Source organism: Populus nigra, chromosome 19 (assembly GCF_951802175.1).
Source record: "Populus nigra chromosome 19, ddPopNigr1.1, whole genome shotgun sequence".
In the NCBI taxonomy this organism is placed as follows: domain Eukaryota; kingdom Viridiplantae; phylum Streptophyta; class Magnoliopsida; order Malpighiales; family Salicaceae; genus Populus; species Populus nigra.
The window spans coordinates 10,189,221-10,216,335 of record NC_084870.1 but is presented as its reverse complement, the minus strand read 5'-3'; the positions used below and the strand labels follow the sequence as shown (position 1 = coordinate 10,216,335).

The window sequence follows — 27,115 nt, the reverse complement described above, 5'->3', positions numbered from 1 at the left end:
ATATATAATTTGAATATTTGATGATCCCCTGGTTAGGTTAGTAACTTGATCTCTATATATATTGTTATTATATTCATGCCTTCAAAGTTCAATGGCATAAAAGCCACATGAAGTGCAAAGTTTAAATTTCGTTGAAGCTCAAATCCCATGAACTCTAATTGCTATATATACAGCACAAGTCAGTAACCTCTTTGTTTCTTGTCTCTTTCTTCCTTTTGAATCACTTTTAAGCATCACCTCTAAGATCTTACAAGGTAAAGCCATGAACTGATCATTTGCTTCTTTTCATGCAATGCTAAAAGCCCACCATAACAAAAGCTTCAAAGGTGGCATTGCTTTCTAAGACAAAGGGACTAGTCAAAAACTGACACCCCTTTAAGCACTATCTATTTGAGACACTATATGTATAGCACTTATCCACAGGCATGTTATATTTGCATCATACTTGCTATAGTTTTATGCTACATGTCAATAAAACAACTGGTTTTTGGGGGCTCGCATAGATATAGCTAAAACCCGACTTTGGTTTTTCGAACCACTAGTTTCTGCTCAGCTTTTGAAAAAAAGAAAAAAAGAAAAGGAGCCCATTTGCATGACTAGTCTCTCTCCATACAAGGTGGTTCTTTTGTTTATAAACAGAGTTTATTCTGTTATCATTTAATGTTTTTTGGACGTTTCCTTCATGAAGTGTATTTTTCTTTGCTTAGTGCATGTCAATACTTTCTGGTAGTATTTGCCATCCATTTAATGCTCTCTCAGAAAATCCTCAGCTGTGGGGTCTAAAGACAACTTATTTGCCTCAATGCATGTAGTGAAGTGTCGGGCTGGTTCAACTTTTAAACAGTTCAAGTCCATGGAGGTAAGAGTTTCAAGGCACAAGCATTCTAAAAGGTAGCTTCACAGTTTTCTTTAGTAGTAAAATAATCATTATTGCTGCTAATCTTATTTTATCCTTCTGAAGGCGTGCTAGGACTGGAAATCATAAAAAAGATGGTTTCTGGGAAGAGATAGAGCTGAAATATTCTGTATCTAAACATTAATATTGGTGCAGCTCCATGTCCATACCTTTAACATTTTTAGGCTAACAAATAAGTAGCTTTCTTTCTTAGGTACGACTAGGAACACTTTTCTTGCTGAGTCTATGTTTTACAATTATTTTTCGGTTTTAAATTTCTTGCCTAGAAGTAGAAGTTATAGTATATGATGGTTTCTGGTTATGGCTATCAGTTGGTAGCCTTTACTTGTTGTAACTTCATAATACTATTGGTGTAGCTTCATGCCCATACTCTATACTTTTTTTGGCCCAGCAGATACTAGCAGCTGTTAGATATATGGCTCTTCTGCAAGTGATCTTAGAAATAGATCTCTATTAATAGAAAACATGAACTCGTTTTTTCTTTTGCCTCCATTTTTCTTTCTAGTCAGTGAATAATCATCAAAGTCTCACACACTTGTTCTGGTTGTTCATGTTTAGCTGCTGATGGACCATGTTTTAGGGTAAAAAACGGAAGAACTTATGCTTGTTCGATGTCTTTTGCTATCTATCATGATCAGCTCTGTTCTTTTCATTGACAGTGATCCATGTCAAAGAAAATTTGATGTTGCTAAACAAGAACCAAACAGCATCTTTGAAGATTTTTGTCACCTTAAATCGGTAAGCCTTTACTGGTTGATTTTTAGCAATAAACTATCTGTAGTCAGTTTACAACTATATCTGCTTCTGTTAAGGTTAACTTTGCTTGATTGTTAATTTTGTTTCACAGAAGAAAATGGGACAGCTTGAGGACTGTGTTGAAGTCAAGAAGAGGCAATTTCCTAACACAGAGGTTCAAAATTCATTAAAGCAGGAGGTGGATATATTTCTTGACTTATTTCTGTGCTAACTGTGTAAAAGCTTTAAGAAATTCATTAAGATTGCTAATATCAGTACTTGCTCAAGAACCCTGTTTATTTCTCCTTATTTCTCCTCTGTAAAAGTTAGTTCCTTTCAAGGAAGTCTCTCTAGATGCTTTGCTCTTAACTTTTTGCTACCCATTGCAAGTTTAGACCAGAAATTTGGTCAATCTGCAGAGGAAGCTATGAACACTTGTAATTTATATAATTCACCAGTGCTTGAGAAAAACTATCCAACAGTCCACAGCTGAGAAGAAAAAGGACAAACAGAGAAGAGTCTTTCTTATTTTTTATATTCTAGAATGCAACAATCTTTTCACTTACTGCAAGTTGTTTCCTCATGCAGATTTTAGATCTTCAAGACCGATTGCAGGACCAGGTTTTGGTGCGCCGTGCCTTGGAGAAGGCATTAAGTAGTAGGTCTTTTTCCCATGATATCATGACTGATAAGTCAATCCCCAAGGTAAGGTTTCTTGTTGTAAATCACATAGTAAGTTACATTTTGCCAATGCATACATATCTGCTGCTATGCACTGTAATTGACTAATTGTTGATTTAAATGCTTTGCCTAGCTGTTTCCCTTTCTCACCTTAGCAAGAGGCTGAGTGAAACTGCTTCTAACAGCAATGCGACATTCATTTTACTGAAATTGCAGCCCGCTAAGGATCTGATGAAGGAAATTGCAGTATTGGAACTGGAAGTAGTGTATATGGAACGATATCTTCTCTCACTGTATAGAAAAACATTTGACCAACAAGCATCATCTCTGTCAACCAAGGATGAAAGGGAGGATGAGAGGTTCAAAATGAGTTCAGACGCACATAGAGGAATGTTTCCAGCAGTTCCTAGAAATGATATCGTGTCAGTTAAGGACAATTCCACTGATAATGCAAGTCATCTTACTTCACTAACCAAGGAATGCAATGGCACTTGGGGACTGGAAAAACTGTTAGATTCCAGCATTCATCGATGTCATTCCTCAATATCTCAGCGGTCTATTGGAACTTCTCCTCCAACGCGATCTATAGTCAGAGCCATAGACTCATACCATTCTCTCCCACTGTCAATGCTGGAGGTAACTTGATTGATTTGAAGTGTTCCTAGCAATCATTCCTGCAAAGTTCCTTAAACAACTAAACTTTGGTAAAAACTAGTAACTTTTTGTAAATTCTGTTCTCTTTCGTTTTCTTTTCAGCAAGCTTGGAATGATACTTCAAATGCAACCAGTCTAGCAGATCATCTTGGAACCTCTATTCGCTATGGTGTAGTAGAGACGCCGAACTGGCTTTCTGAGGAGATGATCAGGAGGATCTCAGCCATATATTGTGAACTTGCAGACCCACCTTTGATCAATCCTGATTATGCTTCCTCACGTATTTCAGTCTCTTCATCACCCAACGAGTTTCCATCACAAGGCCATGGTGACATATGGAGCCCCCAGTACGGGAACTTTTCATCCTTCAACTCATCAATTGACAATCCTTTCCACATTGGAGCCTCCAAGGAATTCAGTGGACCATACTGCTCAATGGCCAAGGTCCAACACATTTGTAGAGATAGTCAAAAGCTGAGAGATATTCAACATAAGCTGCAAGATTTTAGGTGAGTTCAGTGACCATAGCTGACAAAATGCACTTTGCACCGTATGGTCTAATGCTACTGTTGGTTAATCCTGTTTCAGGTCACTTGTCTCTCAGCTAGAAGGGGTTAATCCTAGGAAGATGAAACACGAGGAAAAACTAGCGTTTTGGATCAATGTGCACAATGCACTTGTGATGCATGTGAGGTTCTAAAGCTCATTATATATCCTCAAGATTCTGCTCTGTTTTGTTCCTTTTTGCAGTTTTACTTCTAGTCTCTGAACTAATGCATTCCATTGCATTATGTTGCCCAACAGGCATATTTAGTATACGGCATTCCACAAAATAATATGAAAAGGATGTCCTTAATACTCAAGGTGAGAAAAACTTCACCGCTCATCTTCAAGAAGAAAGCATGTATAACACCATTTAAAAGCTGTTGTATGTTTCAGGCAGCATACAATGTTGGGGGTCATACAGTTAATGTAGACATGATACAGAGTTATATTCTGGGATGTCGGCTTCTCCGTCCAGGACAGGTAAATATGCTTCTCTGAAACTTCTATTTAACAACATTGCCTGCTAGTGTGGTTTAGTTTCAGTTTTAACAAAGGTTTCCTAATAATGATGGCATATATCTGGATGCAGTGGCTGTGGCAGCTATTTTCTTCCAAGACAAAATTCAAGGTTGGAGATGGAAGGAAAGCTTATTCTATTGATCATCCTGAACCTCGCTTGTATTTTGCACTTTGTGCAGGAAGCTATTCTGATCCTGCGGTATGTTCCATTATTCATGATTTGTATGCCTGCTTATGCTCCTCATTGAAGCAATGAATTGCGATTGTTCAGGTTCGAGTATATACTCCTAAGCGAGTGTTTGAGGATCTGGAGGCTGCAAAGGAAGAATACATCCAATCAGCATTCATTGTACATAAAGAAAAGAAACTCCATATACCAAAGATTGTGGAGTCTTTTGCCAAGGATTTGGAACTTTGCCCTGCCGGTTTGATGGAAATGATAGAGCATTTACTGCCTCATTGTTTGCGGAAAAGAATTCAGGAGTGTCGGCACAGAAAATTTGGCAAGAACATCGAGTGGATTCCTCACAACTTCGCGTTTCGCTATCTGCTTTCCAAGGAATTAGCCTAGTTACCTCATTTCCATCAGCATGGGTGGGATTACATGTGCTGGAGCTAAGCAGCAGTTTAATTTTTCAACTTATGTTTGCAATATAATGTGGAAACGACAGAAGAATCATACCTGAAATTCATGGTCAACTAAGCAGTACCAAGTTGATTTAGACACCATATTGAAGTGTCTATCTTAGAAGAATGATGATCAATTGGCTTTATGATCAGAAAATACTCCAACTGCCTTGAGCTTATATGATCAGCAATCTTCTTAGATCAGCATTGTTGTGATTTGGCTGTCATTCCACTTCTGTTGTCTACAAAATCCATGATGATGCAAGAGAAGCAAAAGTTGATAGAATGGTTGTTACTACTTTGTGTAATATTTATCCATATTGCGTAACATTTTGTAAAAGGAATGTCTCGGCAAAACTTAATATTATCAACAGGAAGTATCTTGATAGTATTTCACATAATAACTTCACCATCTTTTATCGATTTCTTTTTTTCTTTTACAACTTGACATGTTCTATGCAGCGAGTCACATGTATACTAATTTTTTAAAATATTTTATAATTGAAAATATGTTAAAATAATGTTTTTATTTTATTTTTAAAAATTTTATTTTTGATAGCGGATCAATCTCTGCTTCAAACGGTGGCTGAACCCCAGCAACCAGTGTCTCTCCTCTTTTTGACCAAGTGGAAAAGAAACAAAAAGAGGGAAGAAAAATTGAACACAATCTCACCTTTGTTGCTAGCCTTATCTGCGAGAGAAAAGCTACCTCCCAACAAATACGAAGGAAAGGTTTCAAAAGGGAGAAAACATGGGTGGGCGGGTGGGATTTTCCAAATTCATGGTCAAAACGACGAATGCACTGCTTCCAGTACTTGCCCTAGGATATCAATAGAATCAAACATGATGGAAACAGAACTATAAGATTTTATTTTATTTTAATTTTTTGTGAGTTAAATAAATTGAAAAAACAAAAGGGCACAAAATCCTTGCTCCCGTGTCACATGTGCACGGTGCACCACAGGTCCATGGCAGTGACACCTTTTCCCTCAGCCACACAAAGCATCTTTTCTTGCTCCCTTTTCTTTGATGCTAAATGCTCTACATATCCTCTCCTTTCCTCTCCAGATAAAAATTTGTTATTTTTTTTTTATAAATATATCAATTTAAATGTAAACAATTTATTTAAAACCTAACTAAGAAAACTCAGTTTTCATACGGAAGAGTTGGCAAAAAAATAGATTAGTTTTATAAAAAAAAATCACAATTTTTTTTATATAAATATACCAATTTATATATAAATAATTTATTTAAAACCCAAAAAAAACTCAATTTTCATATGGGGGAGTTGGCCAAAAATAGCTAGTTAAAAGAAAAGTCGATACATAGATCTATGGTCAGACTTGAATCTCACAAATCATGTTAAAGACTTTCTAAGACTTTTTATTACTATTATAAAGTCGAAGTTTTTTTTTTCGTGAATGAAATGCATATATATATATATATATGAAGATTTTCATAACAAGAAATTTGTTTGCTTAGGTCTTGTCTTGCACCGGTGGAAAGCAAAAGAAAAGAAAGGGAAACAGTGATATATCTCTTCAGAAAGCACCAGGATCACTTGCGCAACGCAGAATGGCCCAAACCCAGCACCCCTTTTTGGCGCTTCTGCCACATATAACAAAACCCTTGAAAAATAAAATATCACCTACAAACCCCGAGGTTCTCTACTCTATTCAGTGCCAACAAAACCCACGTAGAGAAAAACAAAAATGGAAGATGAGGGAATTGAAGCAGTGTTGGCTAAAGCTACAGACTTGAGATTCAAAATCAGTAATTGCATCCATAAAGCAACCACCAACAACATTTCCAACAACCTAAAGAATCAATCTTTTGAAGAAGAGAAGCAAGAGAGTGACGGTCTTGAAGGGAAAGGAGAGAAGAGAAAGAGTCCTAAGAATTCGGAGTTTCTTGATGGGGTTTTATTGAGTGAAGCAGAGGAAGGAGATGATGATGAGACTGAGAGGCTTTTGCGTATCCGTGATGCTCTCGAGTCCCTTGAGAACCAGCTCTCTAACTTGCAGGTTTCTTTTCATTTTCTATGATTCCAATTTCTCTGTTCTTGTTAAAGTTAGGGTTTTTACGCCAAAAACCCTAACTTTGTTGACAATAAGAGTGTTTTTAAGAAGAATATACAGTACCCATTTGTTTGTTTTTGATAAATAATGAATGAGACGTATAAATTGGGTTTTAGGTTCATTGTGGAGACCATGTTTTGAAGTTTATGTTTTGTGCCCAAAGGCAAAAGCTTGAGCATGAATGGGAGTGAGTGAGTGAGTGAGAGGATTTGGTTTCTAAGGTTTGGGCTGATTTATTGTATTTTTCATATCTTTTGGCTTTGGAATCAGCTTTTCTTGCAAAATTGCTGTAACGAACTGATTCATGTGATTGTTACTCATCAATTGGAAGCTGGGAATATTTGTGTACATGAAAGCAGAGATAGAATTATTTTTATCATCTTGGATTGATGTTAACATTTTCAATTTTTTCCAACTTTATCATACAAATTATGCTTTACTGAGACTGAAAAAAGCTATTCCATTTATTGGAACTAATTGTTTGAATGCCCTAGTTCTCTTGATACTATGTTGTAAGTACTTGAGCTTGTCTTTACTATATTCCTGATGTAAATCATTTGACCAGTACCTACTATTCAAGATTGTAAAATGCTAAAGATTACTTACTGAATTCTTACTAGTGTTTACAAGTTGCTACAGCTGTGAAATATCATACACTAACCACAATGATTTCATTGTTCCTGTATGTTTGTAGTGGATTTCCTTGCCAATGACAAGGACTGTGACATTTCACACACTAACCACAATGATTTCATTGTTCCTGTATGTTTGTAGTGGATTTCCTTACCAATGACAAGGAGATGGATTTGTTTTAAAACTGATTTTGTTGGCTGTAAAGAAAACTTTAGTTACTACTTGAATAATTTCTGCCAGGTCTTGATGAGTATTCGATTTCAAATCTACTCAGTCATGGATGCCTTGCATCTAATTTGATGTAGTGACATGTAAACATGGACAGGGGTGTGAATTATGTGTGGGTGTTAGTCCTTCACTAGAATGTGCTCTATCCTCACAGGGTTTTTGCTGTGCATATTACGAACTAGTAAAAGGACAGGGTATAAAATTTTGAAGGGGGTGTCGGGCTCGCACGAACAATGATGTTGTAGAATACTTGTATGATCTGATAAATCAGTTTTGTTCATTTCTGTTCTGTGAGCCTAAGAAAATCTTTTGTTTCATGAACTGGTCTCACTTGACATCCTATAAATCTTCTCTTCATCTTGCTTTGAAGTGGGATATTCCAATCATTTTTTGCACTCTTTGACTTTTCAGCATACATACATTCTCTTCTTTTTGTTTCTTTAATGTAATTTCCTTCGTCATGTGTGCATGCACTTGTGTGCTAGTGCGGGTGGAGATATTGTGGTGGCATGGAGAATATTGGTAGTATAAATAACTTGTGATTGGCAATGAAGAGAATGAGGTAGTAAACTTTTTCAGTCCAAAGTTTATTTGTATGATTTATGCATATGGGGATTATCCAAAATCAATAGGTAATACCTTTCTTTATCCAATGAAAGGACATGTATAGAAACAAACTTCTTTGAGATGCAATACATGATGGTTAGGAGCTCTTTAATTGTTTCCCTCTGGTGGCCAGGCTTTGCAGCAGCAGCAACGTTATGAAAAAGAAGTAGCCCTTGGTGAGATTGAACATAGCCGCAAGATATTACTGGATAAGCTTAAGGAGTACAAAGGGGAAGACTTGGAAGTAATAAAGGAAGCCTCTGCATTTGCTGGGGAAACTGTGGAGCATAACAATGATCTCTTGCTTCCTCCATATCCTAGCCGCCTTCCACAGTCCTTGATTTTAAACAATCGCCATCTTTCCCACCTTCATTCCACACACAAGTCCAATGGGATAATAACTGGTGAAGCAAAGAGGTATCAGGATGAGTCAGAAAGCAATCAGGTGCAAACTGCATCCAACTCAAGAAAAGGGTTGGGACACATCATCAGTGCAGCAGCCAAGACTGTGATTACCCTTGTTGGTGTAATATCAATGTTAAGCTTGGCTGGTTTTGGACCTGGCATTGGAAAGAAAAATGTTCCTCTCAAGGTTTTAGGCTTGTGTCGGCAACCAGCAGCTGATGAGAGGAAACAAATTGTTCAATGCCCACCTGGGAGAATCCTGGTACAGGAAGATGGGGAAGTTCGGTGCGTCGTGAAAGAAAGGGTGGCAGTTCCTTTTAATTCAGTGGCTGGAAAGCCTGATGTAAATTATGGGAGTGGATAGTTTCATAATTGGTGTCTTATCTTTATTCTCTTTTTTCGAAAGTTTTGGTAGATTTATTGTCTATCTTTTTTACACTTTCATTCTTCATTATAGTGAATGAAGAGTTTGCTTCAATGACCTGTAGTATTCACGATACTCGCAAGTGGTGCATATGCATGATCTTTATTGCAGTTGATAATTGGAAATCCTGTTTTCCAAATCTGAGAAGCCACGTTAGATTCTAAATAAAATTGGTTGCTTAACAAATTACACAAAAATTCCATTCGTTGCAGTCCTCGGCTTTTTCTTCATGTTGAAATTAATTGTCATTATCAGGAGGGCTTGCTGGCGACAGTTGACAGTATCGGTTATGGTTTCTCTTTGAATGCCAGTGTCTCCTTGAATGAGCCCTGGAAACGTGAACAGCGGAAAGTTTTGGCGACTGTATGAACAATTGTTTCTCTTCGAAGGCCTTTCACAGGGGCCAGACTTGAATTGGTTCTGCGCATCTGGTGAGGTACCAAGTTAAATGTCAGCCCAAACTTTTTCAACCATCTTCCGAAGGGGCTGAAGCTCTTGTTGAGCAGTTACAGATGCTTCAAATTTTATTCCACATATTATACACGTCCAGGCTTTTTCTCTGAATCCAGATTCCTGTGCCGGCATGGGACATGTCCAAAATGAAGCATGTAACTATGTAAGAGTCGCTTCTTCAGTCACCAAGTCCAAATCATGGTTGCCATCTTTCAAGAAATACACTGTCCCAGGTCATGCACTGTGCTAAAATGACGCCACCAGATTAGAAAAATAATCTTGGCTCCACCACAACCTGAAAGGTTAATATTTAAATTTCTTTGGTTTCAGCCAAAGCCAGGGTTTTTTTTTTTAATAACAGAACCTAACTGATGAAGCTGCTTTCTATTGATCTATGTGAGTGCTTCAAAGCTAACCGATTTCAGCCGTATATCATTCCTCCCAAGTTCTTCTTTGTCTCTGTTACTAAGTGTTCACCAGATGATGAGTCTCACTATCAGCACTCCTACTTCAAGGGCTACTACGATCCTCTCTGATGGTTAGTATCTTTTGCCTTCCATCTCTTTCTCTTTTTTGACTTCTTTACATAATTTATTTTGGGAAAAAACTGAAACTATAACTTACAGATACAGGGATCCAGAAATGTGACATAAGAGATGTCTCTAAGCATTATGTAATACAAAAATCTGGTCCAAGATTCTTGCATCAGCAATCCATGGAGTTATCATGGGTCAGGAGAGAGGCAGCACTACATGGGCTTGTATGCAGAACTCCAAAATATTCCAGAAGTAGCTTCCTTTTTCATTTTTTCCTTTTCCCTTGTTATATTTTCTTTGTTTTTGGTATTCATTGTATGATCTGGCTATATACAAAGATTTGGAAAGGATGTAACTGTGTAAGATTAGAAGTTAGTGCATTTAGTGAAGAGCAAGAAGCTCTGATGGTCAAATCATGGAATTCCATGAAGAAGAATGCTGGAGAATTGGGCCTGAAGTTTTTCTTCAGGTGAATATTATTATTCTTGATCATAGAACTAACTATACTCTTAAGAATTTTTTGTTGAAGTTCTTCTGCTAACTTACTTTAATACCAAGTGGGTTTGGGATTTAATCTTGAGTATACGTTGAACGTGATTGTTTTGATTTGCAGAATCTTTGAGATTGCACCACTGCAAAGAAGCTGTTCTCATTTTTGAAAGATTCGGAAGTTCCTTTGGAGCAGAATCCAAAGCTTAAACCTCATGCCGTGACTGTCTTTGTTATGGTCAGTCTATTTGTTTATCCTATCTACATAACTATTTCAATTACTTCCGTACTATATACTTACTAGAAATATAGTAGTCTGGTAAGCAAAATAGGCACTGCTAGGTTTTTAAAGGAATCACAGCTTGTGAAGAGCTCAGATTTGATGTCTTAACAAACTGTGGGATATATCACAAAAGGAAAAAAAGTTAAAATTAAAATTTCTGTTGGATTAAGCTTAAGTTGAAGGTAGAGAAACACAACACCTGGCTTGATTAGGATCTGGATAGATAGTTTGAAATAACTCATATAGATAACTTGGATGATGAAGATTCTGACAACGAGAACTAGGCAGGCTATGGAGGCATGACAATTATGTGAGTTGGGTTTTTCATTTTCTCAAACCTGCCTAAAGAAAGAGTGCTAACTTCTCAAAAATTATTTCAAAACAGAATGAACATTGCTAGAAATAACTTGAAAGCAATCAATCTCCGATATAAACCATGTCTTGTGTAAGTGTGATCATTCTCTTACTGTGTCCTGTTTAACCATGTGCTATCCTGCTTGTTAACAATGTCTTTAGATAATTCCTTGGAACATAAATTAGAAGACCTAAATGCCAGAAGGAATAAAGAAATCCGTATTTGGTTTGGGACTTGAACAATGAAGGCAGTTTGATCCTGTAGACAAGGAAGTCACAATTCATGAAAGGAGAATCCCAAGGCTAAGTCAAATGCAGTATGAAATAGGAAACAAGCTGCATTTAAGTGCTTATTTCTTCTCGAGCTATCTTTGAAATAGCGAATGGATGAATTTTTTTATTGCGAGTGTTAGAATAACTAAGATTTAAGCATGCCCCTTGCAGACCTGTGAATCAGCAGTGCAACTCCGGAAGGCTGGCAAAGTCACTGTCAAAGAGTCCAGGAGCTACTTATTTGAAATACGGGGTTGTCGATGAACATTTTGAGGTAACAATGCAATTACTAATTAACTCTTATGTTTAAATTAAGTTATCAATCTATTCATTAACCAACCCTAATAAAATCAGTAACATCTTTTTTACTTAGGCAGCAGAACATGATTTGCTTAACTAATTATCCACAGAATTCATGGGGAGAAGCTTATGACCTGCTGGTTGCTGGTATAAAACATGAAATGAAGCCCCCTTCACAGACTCCTTGAGCAAGACCTTGGGAGGGAGACATTATATCTGATGAATTAAGCTTGAAATTTTGTCATAAAAATGTTCAAGTAGGGTTATTTGATCATCCTGTATTAGTTGTTGAATAAAACGGTGAACCAAGAATGTATCAGAATTGGTCATTCTTTTCTGTTAATGTTTTAGCTATCAGAAGAGGTCATTTTTCACTCTGCATATCTAATTCTGCTGTACTGTTTTCTTTGAATAACATGGTGAACGAAGAAGCTATCAGAATAGGTCATTTTTTCGTGATGTTTTTCCTGTCTCAAACCCCGTTGTAGCTTGTTCTTCTTCCAGATGCCATAGTTGCTGATGACACTGCCATAGAAGTAATGCCGACTACACTGTTACAGTATTTGAAAATGTTGCCAATGAGCATGTAGCTCAACCGTCCGGCATCCATGTCCCCTCTACCTTGTAACCAAAATCCAAAAAAGAAAGTGTGAGAAAATGCAACCATTGGATTTCACATCAATATATGCTCCCCAAATTTGAACGGAATTTACAGATAGTTCAAATTCTAAAGAGAGATTGATATACAAATTATTCTAATTTGAAAGTCAACTTTCACTATCAACACCCTTCACATATCTATGAGGCTAGCAAACACTGAAGAACCAGGTTCAGTAGTTTTGTGCACTGTATTTACACGGAATCATAACCCTATTTATTAAAATCAGCCTTCAAAACTGAAGAAAAAAGAGGGGAAAAAACTGAAAAATCAAGTGGGAAAGCTGTTGAACGAGTGTCTGTGGAGAATTTACTTCTAGGATCTCCATTAACAATTGAAGAAAATTTCAAATTGAATAGTTGTAGCCTGTCGAAGATATACTAGCCATTGGTCAATCCCATTACAATGCCAATCCAAATTGATAATTAAAACCACGTACTTGACGCCACAAACAACCTGGCCTGGCCCCTGGTTTTTGGACATTTGGTTGCTGGTAACTTTTGTAAATTATTATTATATTCCCAACAAAATGGCTTTCCAAAGCCGCGAAGAGTTAATCTCATCTTCTCTGAATTTGGCTATATAAATGAAAAGCTATCCAAGATGGGCTCAGAACACCAATCCCATTTTTATAAAATCTCCAACCTGTCAAATTCTAAAACACCGGGCCACTATGAGTACCTCGGAGTTCAAGGGTTTCACAGAAGAACAAGAAGCTCTTGTTGTGAAGTCATGGAGTGCAATGAAGAAGAATGCTTCAGAATTGGGTCTTAAATTCTTCTTGAAGTAAGCCAATCTTGTCCTTTTAATATCCTCCCGTGCACCAACAAGTTCAGGTTCAACACTGCATTTTCCATATGTTATAGTACAAGTTGTTTACTGTTGCATTAATTGATGTTTGCAGGATATTTGAAATTGCTCCATCAGCACAGAAATTGTTCCCGTTCTTGAGAGACTCAAGCGTTCCTGTCGAGCAGAATCCAAAACTCAAGCCCCATGCCATGTCTGTCTTTATCATGGTAATAACCCACCTTTTATATAACGTTGATTCTTTGTCCATCACCAAGTTCCATGGGTTCATTGCCTCCAAAATCTTACACTAAAATATCTTGTACCGTGTGATATTGCAGACTTGTGAATCAGCTGTGCAGCTAAGGAAAGCTGGGAAAGTAACAGTAAGAGAGTCCAGCTTGAAAAAATTAGGAGCTGTCCACTTCAAAAATGGTGTAGTTGATGAACATTATGAGGTATAACTGTTAATAATCAACCAGTGATCAAATTAAAACTAATTAGCAATATAATTCATTGATCTAGAGCTAAGAAATAAAAAAAAAAAGACACTTTATTTTTGTTATGGGAACAAATCCGCCCACTCTAAGAACTAAACTAGTGTGCATAAACCCTGTTTTATTCAACTTTGCCTGTGTAAATGTTTGCACAGGTAACAAAGTTTGCCTTATTGGAGACAATTAAGGAAGCTGTACCTGAAATGTGGTCACCAGAAATGAAGAAAGCATGGGGAGAAGCTTATGATCAGCTAGTCGCTGCTATCAAGACAGAAATGAAGCCCCCTTCCTAGGTTTCTTCAATGAATTAAACTTTGCAAAATTAAGCATGTGTGTTATGCTAATCTTTGTTTACTAATCCGGGTGTCTGGGAATGTTTTCTCATCATGTATTTACTAGATTTTTGCCCGTCCTTGGCAGCGGGTATGTTTGAATAAAACTTGTCATATTTTCATGTCTTCGTCTGCTTCTAAATCCAAATTACTATGGAGGTTTAATAACCTGCAAGTAGCTAGCTAATGCCAAAATTTCCTCTGATCTTTCTCTTCGATGTGATAATTCTTACAAAGATATTTCAAAACAAAAAATCAAAAGTGGACCCAAATTATTTGTTAAATCTAGTCAATCCAATCCTTGACTTAAAAAAAATATTATTTTAATAAAAAATAAAGTTTTTTAACCCACCCGGTCCAACCTTCAGGAATCACAAATCACAACAGGATTTTTAAATGAAGCTGAATTGCAAGGCTCAAATATAGTTTAGCTTTTTTTTTCTTTTTTTGTTCCTTGATCAATATTCTGGCCTCCATGATTTCCAATGGTTTTTAGTAATTTTCTTGTATTTTAATTTTATCTTGTTAAATAATATTTATCTAATTTTATTTATTAAGGATAAAATATTATTTTCAGTTTAATCTATATATAGTTTTTTTTATATTTAAGTTAACTTAAACACTCATAATAAATAGATTATTAAAAAATTTAGTTTCTTTTTATATTTGATCTAAATTACTTTAACAATCTTAATATCTTTCCCCGTTAATTTATAGAACTCAAGTACTCTACATGAATTATAAAAACAACTATATATTTTTTTTTCTTATCTGTTTCAGCGTTAAATCAACTAAATATTGGACTTAATTATTTATAAGTTGTTCATCTACATGGCTCTTAAAAAAGTCCAATTTTACTTATTAAGAGATTTTGTCCGCTTATTACAAAGTTTTAGATTCAAAGAAGCAGTGCCATGCTATTTCTTGGCAGCTGCTCGGAGGCACCTAATAATCTTTCTACACGAGTTGTTATCACTATTTTTAAACAATATCCTCCATGACAATGATTCTTAATGTTTGGTAATGAATTAAAGTACAAAAGGTCTGCTTTTTTTTTTCTTAGACACTATTTATTTTGCGTTCTAAAAATATTTTAAAAAATTAAAAAATATATTTTAATATATTTCTAATTAAAAAATACTTTAAAAAACCATCAGTGTAAAATTCTCAAGTACAAAATTGTAACTGGAGGAAAGTTCGGCTGGAGATAGCTCAATTGATGGGCCTCGAAATTAATATAGAAGCAGGCTACATGCATGATATTTGATTTAAGCGAGCCTTAACATCACCTCCACAAATCCCATGAATTAATCTGGAAAGCTAAAGCATTAGATTTTTATATTAAAAAGCATACACAATCTTATAAATAAAGCGCAAGAACGCCAAAAGACAAGGCTCCTGCGGTATTTTATCCCTCCAAAGCTGCAACAACTATTCCATTGCTTTAGATGCATCTAAAGTAGGGCTGATCTAGCATTACAATCTAGCTATAGAAGGTGGAGGAAACCCTATCGTACGCCATTAATCACTCTTTTCTACACTCTAAAATCGATGAAAGGAAAAAAAAAAAGTTCATTTTCATTAATTCTGTGATTTTGGTAACCAATTCGCGGATTGGGTCAATGCAACCGGAATCTTACAACACCATTCATCAGTGGCCAGGATTTTTGGGTCACTTCTATCCGAATACGGCAATATTGTTTTGTTCGGCGTAAAACCCATGTTGTCCGACTGAGCAAGAGAAGCACTAGCTTTGCTAGCAAGTGCACATAATTCTTGTAAGGATAACGGGACATTTGACTTGGATAGTGGCACGAGGAAATAAAGTTGACCCAATTGTAGTTCCTCGTCATCTGGCACTTGAGGTAGGTGACAATCAATGTACATGGATTCTGAACTGCAGAGAAAGCTTTTGGGGTTCAGGGAGAGTATATGGCTGGCTTTGATTGGTTGCCTGAATTCTTGTAGCCTTCCATCTACGTGAATGATTTTGGCTGTGGATGGCCAGTTTAGACCACCACCACCACCAACCTTGTTTGTGTATTGAGGTGATGCACAATTGCCCATCTTCTACAGAGAGGGAGAGAGAGGGAGAGGAAGGATTTTTTATTTTTTTTTAACTGAAGAGAGGTCGGTAGAATGATGAATTGGGCTGTCCATCGAAGGAACCAACAAGTGATTTATACAGGGAGAGAAAAGGCATGGGCGAGAATATTATAAGGCCAAGAATATTGACCCAGCAAAAGTGATTTAAACAGGGAAAGAATTAACTAAAAATCTTTAACGCGTGGAGAATTCACGGTTCAAAACTCTCAAATGGAACTTTAAATAATTTGTTCACAATGCTCTTCTTTTTTCCTTGTTGGATCAAATTATAAACGTTATTGGGAAAAGGTGAGATTGAAAGATGAAGGATTAAAGTATATAAAAAACATTAAAGGAATGGATAACTTTAAAAAGTTTGGGTGAAATGTTTATTGTAGTCCTCATACTTTTTAAATTATAAATATAAGATCCCTTCAATTTTCAAAATCTAAGAGTAAAATCAATTTTGATCTCAAACTTTATTTTTTTATTTTTTGGCCCTTGATTTGAGAGAAACTCGCTGAAATCTAGTGCTACTGAGAGAAAATTCGCATTGATTCCAGCTACAAAAACAATTGAAATTGATGTTAAATTGTTTCGTTTGATGATAGGAGTTCACATTAGGTGTTTTTTTTCCTTGAAATTACCTAGAAAAACAAATCTAAGCTTGGCAAGATTTTTTATTTCAAGTTGATTTCAGGTTTTGTGATGGTTTTTTCAGTTTTTTTAGGGCATGAATGAGTTTATTAAGTTGTCTAGGATGTTTTCTAGGTGTTTTGAGTAAAAAATGAATTGAAAATTTATTTTTTAGGTAGAAAAAACTTTTGCTCTGTTTTTTCGGCTGCCGTAATGGCTAAAAACTAGACAATATCAAATGACGGGTCGTCTATTTTTTTTTCCAAAAACATTAGATCGAACAACATATCATCCGCTCTATAAAAAAAAATAAAGGCCTAAGCACGCGAGCCTACTCTTGCAAGCCCATGCGCAAGCCCTTACTAGATAGGCCACGCATGCTGGCCTAACTTGCCAAGCCTAGTAGTACTTATTTTTTTCTAAAAAATATTTTTTTAATTAATTCTTTTTTATATGTAAATTAATAATAATTCTTTGTTTTATTTTGTTTATCTAGAATCTTTTGAATAATGGTTATTTTATATGCATTTAATTTTTTGAAAGATTGTTCTAATTCATCTATAATCATTTTTATGTTTTGTATAAATGAAATTTATTTAAAAATATTTATTTTTAGATAATATTTTTAATATGTGTAACCTTGCCTAATGTTTTTTTTTCTTTTCTTTTATTTAATTAATTTCATATGTGACTATTTTTATTATTATTTAATTAAATAAAAAATTGATTTTTGTGAGCAAAGTCGTTAAACACAACCATGTCAAAGATCCGAGTTGCGAGGCTAAATATCTTAGTCTATATTTGACTCTTAATTTTTTTAAATTTAATTTTTATTTATGTTTATTATTTATTTATTTATTAACCTGTATAGTTCTCAATTAATTAATTTTATTAGATGTATACATAAGTTTTTATATTTTTACTTTTGATTTTTTATATAAAAAAGATGTTGAAAAATAGTAATAAAAAACTATATATTTATTTAAAAAACAAAATCTGACTCGTTACAAAATAGCGGTGAAATAGCTAGTAATGAATAAAATTTGTACCACTATATTTTGATATGGTTAATTAGCATAAGCAACAATTATGACACGGCGTTGTGTGGCTGCCAAGGAGAGATCTGCCCACATTTGCAGAGTTTATATATATATATATATATATATATATATATATAAACACACCAATTTTCCACCAAGTTCTTGTAATTATTCATCGCTAGGATCTTGAAGTATTAGGGATAGTTTCTATGCTACTTTTATTTTTCTTATTAATGTATTGCAAGTTAGTGTAAATATTGTTGTAACCTATTTTTGGGTCCCCACAAAAAAAATAAAAATAAAAAGCCCAAAGGAGGTTAGAAAAATAACAGGAGGTAGGAGCGCTCAGAAAATGGTCGGAAAATTGGTCAAGGAGGTTAAAAATACAAAGATTTGATTTTTGACAATATATTCTTGAAGGATGAGAGCCCTGTTGAGAAGGAAAATTTGAATTTTAAGGAGAAAAGCCCAAATTTGGATGTTTATGGACTTAATTGGATTTTTATGTTTCAATTTATAGAGGATTTGATTGCAAGAAAAATTGATTTTAAGTCAATTTGGGCTTTAATTAGAAGAAATTAAAGTTCTGGGGCCACATTATAATTTTTAGGAATTTATTAGGTCCAATCAAGGGCTTAATTGCATAGATATTGAAGTTTAAGGGCCAATTAGGGACTTAATTGAGAAAATTCGAAACCAGGGACCAATTTGGAAAAGGCGCGTAAATCAGAGGGGCTGTTTTGGATTTGATCCAGGGCCAAATTGAAGAAATTAAAAACTGGAGGACTGATTTGAAAATGGCGCAGGGAAACCAGGTGACACGTCGCCTGTTACTGTTCACTTTCTTCCTCAAAAAGCTGCCCGAGTGGCTGCTTTCCAGGCGCATTTTTCGGCTCGTCTGGCCTTCAAATTCGACAAAAACGTGCACCAACATGTCCACCTGAAACCCCTTTATCCTGGAGAATGGTCCGGTCGGGTCGAAATATTTAGAAACGGCTCCGTTGAGTGGCTCAAAGTGGCCACCTCGGGCAGTTCACAGCCTTGAGCTGCCAAATTTGGCAGCTCGAGGTGCACACTTTGAACCAACGGTTTGGATTCCTCGAGTCGAATCAAGGGCTGAAAATTTTCCCCAATATAGACAATATGGCCCTCTTACACCGCCTATAAATAGAATCTCTGTTGAAGACCTGGGGGGGAAGAAAATCGGGTCCAAAGTCAGCCAAAAAACCAGCATTTTCGGCCAATTTCTGCAGATTTCTTCCTTTACTTCCAACGCCGGCCGCCAGCTCCAACCCCCCCTGGGCTTTTAATTTTTTTTCTTCCCCACAACAGCTGACTGAAACTCTCAGCCTCTCACCCCACCTAAACCAGCGCCGTTCCTTCCCTCTTTTTGCTTGGCCAAAGACAAACCAGAAAAGCTCATCATCTTCCTCTCCTCTCTCCCAGCCGGCTTGATTTTCTTCTTCCCCTCAACAGCCAGCAACAAGGGACAACCCCCTCTCTTGCAAAAGCCAAACCGGGGCAGCCCTCTCCCATTCCTCTCATTCTCTTCCAGCAGCCCCAGCACTCTCCCCTCTCCCTCTCATCAACACAAAGCCAGCTGCAGACCTTCACCTCAGCTTCTCCTTCACTGCAGCTGCAACAGCCCCAGCAACACCTCTGCAGAGGGGAAGAGAGAACAGCTGCTGTCCCCGGTTTCCACAGCCACCGACCACCATCTTCATCCCAGCCATTCCCTACCACCTGCACCTCCATTGAAGCTGCTGTAGAGAGGGAAGGACAGTTGTTGACAGAGGGAGCAAAGGAAACAAAAAGAAGAAGCAGTGCCAAAACAGCAGGGAGGAGGAAGAAGGCCGCAGCAACGCCACCGCCAAACCGGCCACCAGCACCACTGTCAGCCCATCTATCCAAGCTCAGTATCTCAGGTAACTCTTTCCCTTATCACCGTTTAGGGTCCTCTTCTTGCATGCAGAATGTGCGCTCTGCACGTTCTGCAAGCCACAAAATAATTAGCCGGTTACTGTGCGTGCACAGTAACCCGCTAATTAATTAACGGGTTACTGTGCTATGTACAGTAACCCGGTTACTATGCGTGTACAGTAACCCGGTTACTGTACTCATGTACAGTACCAGGTTACTGTTTGTTTCGGGCTGGAATATCAGCCCAGTCCATGCTGCTGGGCTGAGTCCAGCCCTGTAGAAAGTAAGCCCATGCTGTTGGGCTGATTTCGGCCCATTTTCCTTTTGGGCCGGGTACGGCCCATTCAAAAGTTTTCTTCAAATATGTATTCAAAAAATATGTGATTTTCTGCAAGTTTGTATTTTTTTTTACTATAAAGATACAAATCCGGTATGAAAATACCCGGTTTTCATCAAGACATCAGAAAAAAATATAAAAATGAAAAAATGTTTTGTTTTCATGCATACGGCCAATACCCTAACATTGTTTTTACGTCTTTTATCTAAAAAAAAAACAAATATTTGAAGTTTCAAAAATGTGTTTTCGCATGGATTTCTTAAACACAACAAAAATTATTTTTCTTGCATTTCTGGATTTTACAACATGTTTGTAAAACTCCAAAGGGTATTGGCCAATATTCCAAAAATATAAAAATCTTATTTTTGGGGAATTCATCTATTATTCACCACTAATGTTTGGATAAAGAAATCCCTAAAGGACAAATATCCAAAATATTATCGGGGATAATTTGTTATTATTCACCGCTAATGTTTGGATAAAAAAATCCCTTAAAGGACGAATATCCAAAATATTATTGGGGATAATTTGTTATTATTCACCACTAATGTTTGGATAAAGAAATCCTTAAAGGACGAATATCCAAAATATTATTGGGGATAATTTGTTATTATTCACTGTTAATATTTGGATAAAGAAACCCGGAGTGGTAAATATCCAAAATAATTTTCTAGGAATAATAAATCCGCACATATCCTTGAAAGAAGCCTTGATTATAATCGAGGACATTTCAATATTTTTTTTACTCCACGGTTTACCAGTTGTGAAAGTATAAAATACTAAGACAAAAAAATAGGTTTTAAAGCACCCTAGATTTCGTTCATCAGAGCCGACTTATCTTAGGAAAGTGATGGGATTAGAGAACATCAACACCATAACATTTATAAGGCAAATCAAACACCAAGCAGCTTACCTTAGGTAGGGCGTACTAGGGGTGCTAATACCTTCCCTTTACGCAACCAGTCCCTTGCCTTAGAATCTCTGAAAGACCAGTTAGGTTTCCTAGTGACCATAATACTAGGTGGCGACTCCCTTTTTCAAAATAGAAAGACCCCAATATCGACCCCCGCAAATGAAGGATGGGTCGCCGCGACGTCGAGCTCTCGGGAGGGTGCGACAGGATGGCGACTCCACTGGGGACCCTTGGACTAAGCTTGGTAATTGTTTTTTTTATGTTATGCCATGTGTTGTTGTTTTTTTTACTATGAATGATACTTTGTTTAAAAGCTTTAGCATGCATCTTTACATTCTGTCATGCATGATATAGTCATGCATCACTTATATTATTACTATCTTGTCAAGAGCACACATTAAACTTTAAGTTAGGTGGGGGACTAGCAGCTTGCCTTATGACTTGAGTCAAGGTTTAAGTTTGTGTAAACCCCAACTCTTTGCTGAGTGTTTAGACTGATAGTGATTGGTACATGTGCCATCCCACTATCTGCTGAACCCCCATATTGCCTTTAAGAGGGCGATCACTGGGACAGCGAGAGACCCTTGTTTAGAGACCAAGTAGTAAACCTACCCTATGTCTCACATAAAGGAACTAGAACCTATCCTTAGGGTGTATGATCCATAATACCTTTTGCATCAAAACAAGTCTAACCCCCAGCATTTTGAATTGCAGGACTTGTGAACGAAATGGCCACCATCGCTACATTTTCCATCATAGAATATGGGAAAAACTCTGAACTGTCACAATTGACTGAAGGAGACTGCCTTAGAAGCGATGCTAAGAAACTGTCACCAATCAAGAACCTGAATTGTATTATGAATGAGGTGAACAAGTTAACGACTCATTTTCAGAATGTGGATAAAGATGCATTTTTTAATAAATACGGACGTTTGATGGAAATTGCAAGGGTAGAAGTTTTAAGCCCAGCTGTGCGAGCCATAGTTCATTTTTGGGATCCAGACTACCGTTGTTTTTCTTTTGGAAGCATAGACTTATGTCCCACTATGGAGGAATATGGGGTGTTGACTGAGTTTCCAAACAATCTGTATCAGATTTATTTGCCTTTGAGATCGGACAAGATCATCCCCGAATTGTCAAAACTGCTCAGAATCTCCAACTTGGAAAATTTTTTGGAAAAGAATGTTACCGGTCTGAAATGAAGGATGCTAGAAATTGAACTGGAAAAGAAGTCAGGATTAGAAAGAGAGATTGATTGCCTTGGGCATATTTGGCCTTGTGCTGTTCCCAAGTCAGACGGGTTTAGTGAGTTTGGAGGCCGCTGCTGCTTATGTAGAGTATGAGAATACACAAATCAATCCAGTGGCTGCTATTTTAGCTGAAACCATCTTGACGCTTAATCATTGTAGGAGGACCGGAAAAGGGGCAATGAGATGCTGCACGCAGTTGTTGTATATCTGGATGGTTAGCCATATCGAAACAAAAAAGCCTGTCTTCAATAATTTTTGGTGGTTCACCCAAAGACCCCTGAAGTTGGTAGAAGAAGAAGAATGGGAAGATCTAGACAACCAGGGTTGGATTGACAAATTAGAAGGTTTGCCTGATAGTGATTTCAAGTGGAGAGCCCCGTGGGTAATAGCAGTGAAAGTCCTCATGAGTTGTGGACAAAGACGTTGGGTACCATTGGTAGGGATTACAGGTTATGTGAGTTATGCTCCTGCCCTGGTGGTAAGGCAACTTGGGGGCATGCAGTTTGTTCCAAGGACTATGGGAATTGCTCAATTCTTTGGTTTGTTCAAAGATCCCATTGCACAAGAAGTTTTGGAGATCATCAAACAAGATTGAAGGATAGAAGGTTTGAAGGATCTAAGTGCAAGTGAAGGATATGCAAGATGGAGAGATTTAGCATCTTCAGCCATGCCTTATGTAGGGGTCAAATCTCCCCAAACTATAGAAGAGCCTATTAAGAGGAAAAGGGTCAATAATGAAGAGGAGTTGAGAAGACAAGTGGAAAAACTTCGGATAGAGTTGAGCAAAAATAGAAAAGACAAGACAATGTTGGAAAAAAATGATGCTAGAAGGGGATAAAAGGAGAGCATTTCCAACAACACTGCTTTGAACAAGACCAATATGTTGCTCATAGAAACGATGACCAAGACAGATGAGCAAACGGACGAAGCTGCTGCACATGCTCGAATTGTTAGAATCAATGCACGGAATGTGGGAGGGGACATCATTCGCTATCGCCGAAGCCTAGCTAAAATCGATGCCTTTTTAGGGAAGATTGAGAATCGCGGCTTTGCCTTTTTTACCTTTGGCTAGAGAGTTTGTGGAGGAAAGGAAATAAACTTATCAAGCATTAATGAAAAGAGCGTTGACCCATCTTCTTATGCAAAATCTGTCTCTTGGTGAACATGATTCAAGCAAACGACTTGAAAGGCAGTACTCCTAGCAATGTGACAAGAGAGCCTATGTTTATAAGGTGGTGGCTGTTATTCGTTCACAAGAAGGTTGCATCCATACCCAATATACAAAGCATTCTCAATCATGCATCTATGCACGCATCTGCAGATTAAGAAACATAGGTCCCCCTTCTAGAATCCACAACACTCGATTAAAAGAAAGGATGGAAAATGAAGAAAGGTTGCACCCAAAAGCTCAGTACCAAAGAAAGCTTGAAGGAGTTTGGAATGATGTTGCGCACCTAATCGATTTGCTCAAGCAAATGGTTTTGAGACAATTTTTCCCTTTAATGAAATCATGCATTTTCAAAGGTTCATCTTGATGTTTTTACACATCACTTTCCGTTTTCAGATCGGATATTTTCAAAACAAACAACACTTTACGCTGAGAATGAATGGCCAAACTTAAGAAAACATAGTAGCTATAGAAGAGGAAGAAGTGGACAACATGAACAAGCTCGGAAACCCGCCAGAGAGAAGCTTGAAACCATAGATTCGGGCAATGAAAAAAAATAAGAGAAAAATTAAAGATATGGATGACATGATTGCTAAACCTAGAGAAGGAGAGAATCATGTCCAAATATTGAAGGAATTGTTTGAAAGACCAAGGAAGTACAAGTTGAGGCTTAACCATGCAAGGTGTTCATTCGGGTTGAAATCTGGGAAGTAGTTGGGATTTATGATGAGTGACAAAAGGATAGAAGTGGACCTTGGTTAAGTAAAGGCTATTCAATCTATGCCAACTCCTAAGGATGAGAAGGATGTAAGAAAGTTCTTAGAAAGGTTGAATTACATTGCTCTGTTTATATCCCAATTAACCATGACTTATGACCCCATCTTCAATTGTTAAGGAAGAAGAATCTTGGAATGTGGAATAAGAGTGTGAAGAAGCTTTCGAGAAAATCAAGCAGTACCTACTAAATCCACCCCTATCTACCAAGCCAATTTGCAAAATGGAAAGTTATACTAGCTGAGTACAACATAGTATATATGATAAGGAAAGCCATGAATGTCATTGCCGATAACCTAGCTGACCATGCTAAATCACTGATTTTGATTATTTGCCAAGCGAAAGGAAAAGGGCAAACCAAGGACGAGAAGTTAGGATCTTACCAAGAATACTTGTCTATATTGGCTAGAGAAGTTGAGGAAATAAAGTTCACCCATTTAGGAATGGAAGGAAAACATTTTGCAGATGCTTTGATCACATTAACTTCTATGTCTAGAATAGACTTTGGGCATAGGGTACAATGGGTACACATTGATATCAGAAATAACCCAGCTCATTGTTGCTTAGTTGAGAGGGAAATAGATGGAAACCCTTGGTACTATGATATCAAGAATTTCATCCAAAAACCAGACATATCCCATGGGGGCATCCAAAATCAACAAGAAGACTTTGAGAAGGTTAGCAATGGATTTCAATCTTGATGGGGAAACTTTGCATAAGAAATCATCTGACATAATAGTTGAATATGATGGGGAAATGGAGGCGATAGTGCCTTTAGAAGTGGAAAACCCCTCATTAAGAGTTTTGGACTCTAAGTTTAGAAGAGGTGGAATGGGTAAAAGTTAGATATGAATAGTTGAATATGATCAGTGAAAAGAGTTTAGTTGCAATCTGTCATCATCAAAGATGGGCTAATCATATGATAAGAAGTTCCGACCTCGAGGATTCCAAAAGAGATTTTGTACTGAATATAGCCTTTACCAGGAGAGGGTCAAAGTAAAAGGGTGCCAAACAAGGAAGGCCCTTACGTGTTAAAGAAAACATTCTCGAGAGGAGCTTCTTTTTTTTATCTAGGATGGATGGAGAAGATCTAGTTAAACTTGTGAATGATGACTCTATAAAGAAAAACTATGATCCCCGGTCAATAATAAAGTTCGGCCATGAATTCTCTTTGTAAAGAACCTTTTTTCATAAAACATAGCATGATCTCATAGCATTTGAAATCTTTTCTTACACATGACTAAGGAAACGACTCCATCAATTGGAGGGAACCAAATCAAAACTAAAACTTGGCATATTTATGCACACTACACTGGGGGCAAGAAGTGTACGAAGTACACATAGGGGTCCATAGCAAACCAAAGCCCAAAGGGGTATCATCAGAAAAACTTCTAAAAAACATCTTTTAGGGGAATTGCTAATTGCATTGAAAGTTTCAGTTTTCATGAACAAAACCAAATCTTTTGAGCTTTTCCTTTTGAAATAATAATATAGCACAATACTCAATGAAGCAAGAAAAGGGCCCCATAAAAAACCAGAGATCTCTTGATTAAGAGGATATGGTATATTTCGGTTCATGAGAAAAGGTTGAAACAAGAGCTCGAAGAAGTTTACGATGAAAGGGGGACCTATGTTTCCAAGATAGGTAACAAAAACATACATGCATATTGACCATAATACATTGCTTTCAACATGTGTCAGATCGGTGTTTCATCACCATTTCTCAGGTAGTGCGTTTTCTAACCCTACCTCATTTTGAGCGTGCCTTTAAGCCCCTCACTTCTTAGGTAGTGCGTTTTCTAACCCTACCTCATTCTGAGTGTGCCTATGAGCCACCACCATTTAGGTAGTGTGTTTTCTAACCCTACCTCCTTTTGAGCGCGCCTTTGAGCCCTCACTTCTTAGGTAGTGTGTTTTCTAACCCTATCTCCTTTCAAGTGCGCCTTTGAGCCATTGTCAACATTTTTCTGGGTAGGTCACCCATCACAATGAGACCATCATTTTGTTTCTGGGTAGGTCACCCATCACAATGAGACCACCATCTTCCATTTGGGTAGGTCACCCATTATAACGCGACCACTTCACATTTTTTTCTATCTTCCACCTGGGTAGGTCACCCATTATAACACGACCACTTCACTTTTTTTTCTATCTTCCACCTGGGTAGGTCACCCATTATAACACGACCACTTCACTTTTTTTCTATCTTCCACTTGGGTAGGTCACCCATAACAATGAGACCACTTCATATTTTTTCCATCTTCCATCTGGGTAGGTCACCCATTATAATGAGACCGCACTTCACACCATTCCATCTGGGTAGGTCACCCATCATAATGAGACTGTTTTTCACATTCTTTCCACCTGGGTAGGTCACCCATAACAATGAGACCACTCCATATTTTTTTCTATCTTCCATCTGGGTAGGTCACCCATTATAATGAGACCGCACTTCACATTCTTTCCATTTGGGTAGGTCACCCATCACAATGAGACCATTTTTTCTGGGTAAGTCACCCATTAGAATGAGACCATTCTCCATCTTTTTTTACTTGGGTAGGTCACCCATTATAATGAGGCCACTCTCCCCCTGGGTAGGTCACCCATAAGAATGAGACCACTCTTTCCCTTTTCCACTTGGATAGGTCACCCATCATAATGAGACCATCATTTTTTTCTGGGTAGGTCACCCATCAGAATGAGACCATTCTCCATCTTTTTTTTTACTTGGGTAGGTCACCCATAATAATGAGGCCATTCTTCCCCTTGGGTAGGTCACCTATAAGAATGAGACCACTCTTTCCTTTTCCACTTGGGTAGGTCACCCATCATAATGAGACCATCATTTTTTTTCCTGGGTAGGTCACCCATTAGAATGAGACCATTCTCCATTTTTTTTTACTTGGGTAGGTCACCCATAATAATGAGGCCATTCTTCCCCCTGGGTAGGTCACCCATAAGAATGAGACCACTCTT

At 37.3% G+C, this 27,115-nt stretch overlaps 4 protein-coding genes and 1 pseudogene across 7 annotated transcripts; 4 read left to right on the top strand and 1 right to left on the bottom strand.

Moving 5' to 3' along the window:
• The first annotated feature begins 739 nt into the window (after window positions 1-739).
• LOC133679514 (uncharacterized) lies at window positions 740-5,082 on the top strand. Of its 4 annotated transcripts, XM_062102126.1 has the most exons (12): window positions 853-891; window positions 1,475-1,497; window positions 1,576-1,654; window positions 1,764-1,850; window positions 2,240-2,356; window positions 2,549-2,968; window positions 3,089-3,495; window positions 3,575-3,674; window positions 3,791-3,850; window positions 3,926-4,012; window positions 4,122-4,250; window positions 4,323-5,082. In XM_062102126.1, the coding sequence occupies exons 2-12, from the start codon at window positions 1,481-1,483 to the stop codon at window positions 4,620-4,622; spliced, it is 1,803 nt and encodes a 600-aa protein (XP_061958110.1). In that variant the 5' UTR covers window positions 853-891; window positions 1,475-1,480; the 3' UTR covers window positions 4,623-5,082. The 4 variants fall into 4 exon arrangements, with proteins under 4 accessions (XP_061958111.1, XP_061958109.1, XP_061958110.1 ...); XM_062102127.1 differs by lacking the exon at window positions 1,475-1,497 and having other exon boundaries at window positions 740-859; XM_062102125.1 differs by lacking the exon at window positions 1,475-1,497 and having other exon boundaries at window positions 745-891.
• A 1,064-nt stretch (window positions 5,083-6,146) lies between these two features.
• LOC133680391 (plastid division protein PDV2-like) lies at window positions 6,147-9,177 on the top strand. The gene is made up of 2 exons (XM_062103309.1): window positions 6,147-6,702; window positions 8,357-9,177. Exons 1-2 carry the CDS (start codon window positions 6,391-6,393, stop codon window positions 8,990-8,992), a joined length of 948 nt encoding a protein of 315 aa, XP_061959293.1. The 5' UTR covers window positions 6,147-6,390; the 3' UTR covers window positions 8,993-9,177.
• Window positions 9,178-9,263: 86 nt separating this feature from the next.
• Window positions 9,264-12,330, top strand: LOC133680189 (uncharacterized; annotated as a pseudogene).
• Window positions 12,331-12,990: 660 nt separating this feature from the next.
• LOC133680392 (hemoglobin-2) lies at window positions 12,991-14,138 on the top strand. Its single transcript, XM_062103311.1, has 4 exons — window positions 12,991-13,184; window positions 13,303-13,417; window positions 13,529-13,645; window positions 13,840-14,138. The coding sequence occupies exons 1-4, from the start codon at window positions 13,072-13,074 to the stop codon at window positions 13,975-13,977; spliced, it is 483 nt and encodes a 160-aa protein (XP_061959295.1). The 5' UTR covers window positions 12,991-13,071; the 3' UTR covers window positions 13,978-14,138.
• A 1,459-nt stretch (window positions 14,139-15,597) lies between these two features.
• On the bottom strand, window positions 15,598-16,083 carry LOC133680188 (uncharacterized). Its single transcript, XM_062102999.1, has one exon. The coding sequence runs from the start codon at window positions 16,081-16,083 to the stop codon at window positions 15,598-15,600; it is 486 nt and encodes a 161-aa protein (XP_061958983.1).
• Window positions 16,084-27,115: the final 11,032 nt, after the last annotated feature.

What these genes read in the sequence shown, in the direction of transcription:
- LOC133680392 (XM_062103311.1), top strand. Translation starts at nt 13,072, where the DNA reads ATGAGTACCTCGGAGTTCAAGGGTTTCACAGAAGAACAAGAAGCTCTT. An exon ending in GGTCTTAAATTCTTCTTGAA is followed by an intron (nt 13,185 to 13,302) that starts GTAAGCCAATCT and finishes TGATGTTTGCAG; the next exon opens with GATATTTGAAATTGCTCCAT. An exon ending in CCATGTCTGTCTTTATCATG is followed by an intron (nt 13,418 to 13,528) that starts GTAATAACCCAC and finishes GTGATATTGCAG; the next exon opens with ACTTGTGAATCAGCTGTGCA.
- LOC133680188 (XM_062102999.1), bottom strand. Translation starts at nt 16,083, where the DNA reads ATGGGCAATTGTGCATCACCTCAATACACAAACAAGGTTGGTGGTGGT.
- LOC133680391 (XM_062103309.1), top strand. Translation starts at nt 6,391, where the DNA reads ATGGAAGATGAGGGAATTGAAGCAGTGTTGGCTAAAGCTACAGACTTG. An exon ending in ACCAGCTCTCTAACTTGCAG is followed by an intron (nt 6,703 to 8,356) that starts GTTTCTTTTCAT and finishes TCTGGTGGCCAG; the next exon opens with GCTTTGCAGCAGCAGCAACG.
- LOC133679514 (XM_062102125.1), top strand. Translation starts at nt 803, where the DNA reads ATGCATGTAGTGAAGTGTCGGGCTGGTTCAACTTTTAAACAGTTCAAG. An exon ending in CATAAGCTGCAAGATTTTAG is followed by an intron (nt 3,496 to 3,574) that starts GTGAGTTCAGTG and finishes ATCCTGTTTCAG; the next exon opens with GTCACTTGTCTCTCAGCTAG. An exon ending in ACAATGCACTTGTGATGCAT is followed by an intron (nt 3,675 to 3,790) that starts GTGAGGTTCTAA and finishes GTTGCCCAACAG; the next exon opens with GCATATTTAGTATACGGCAT.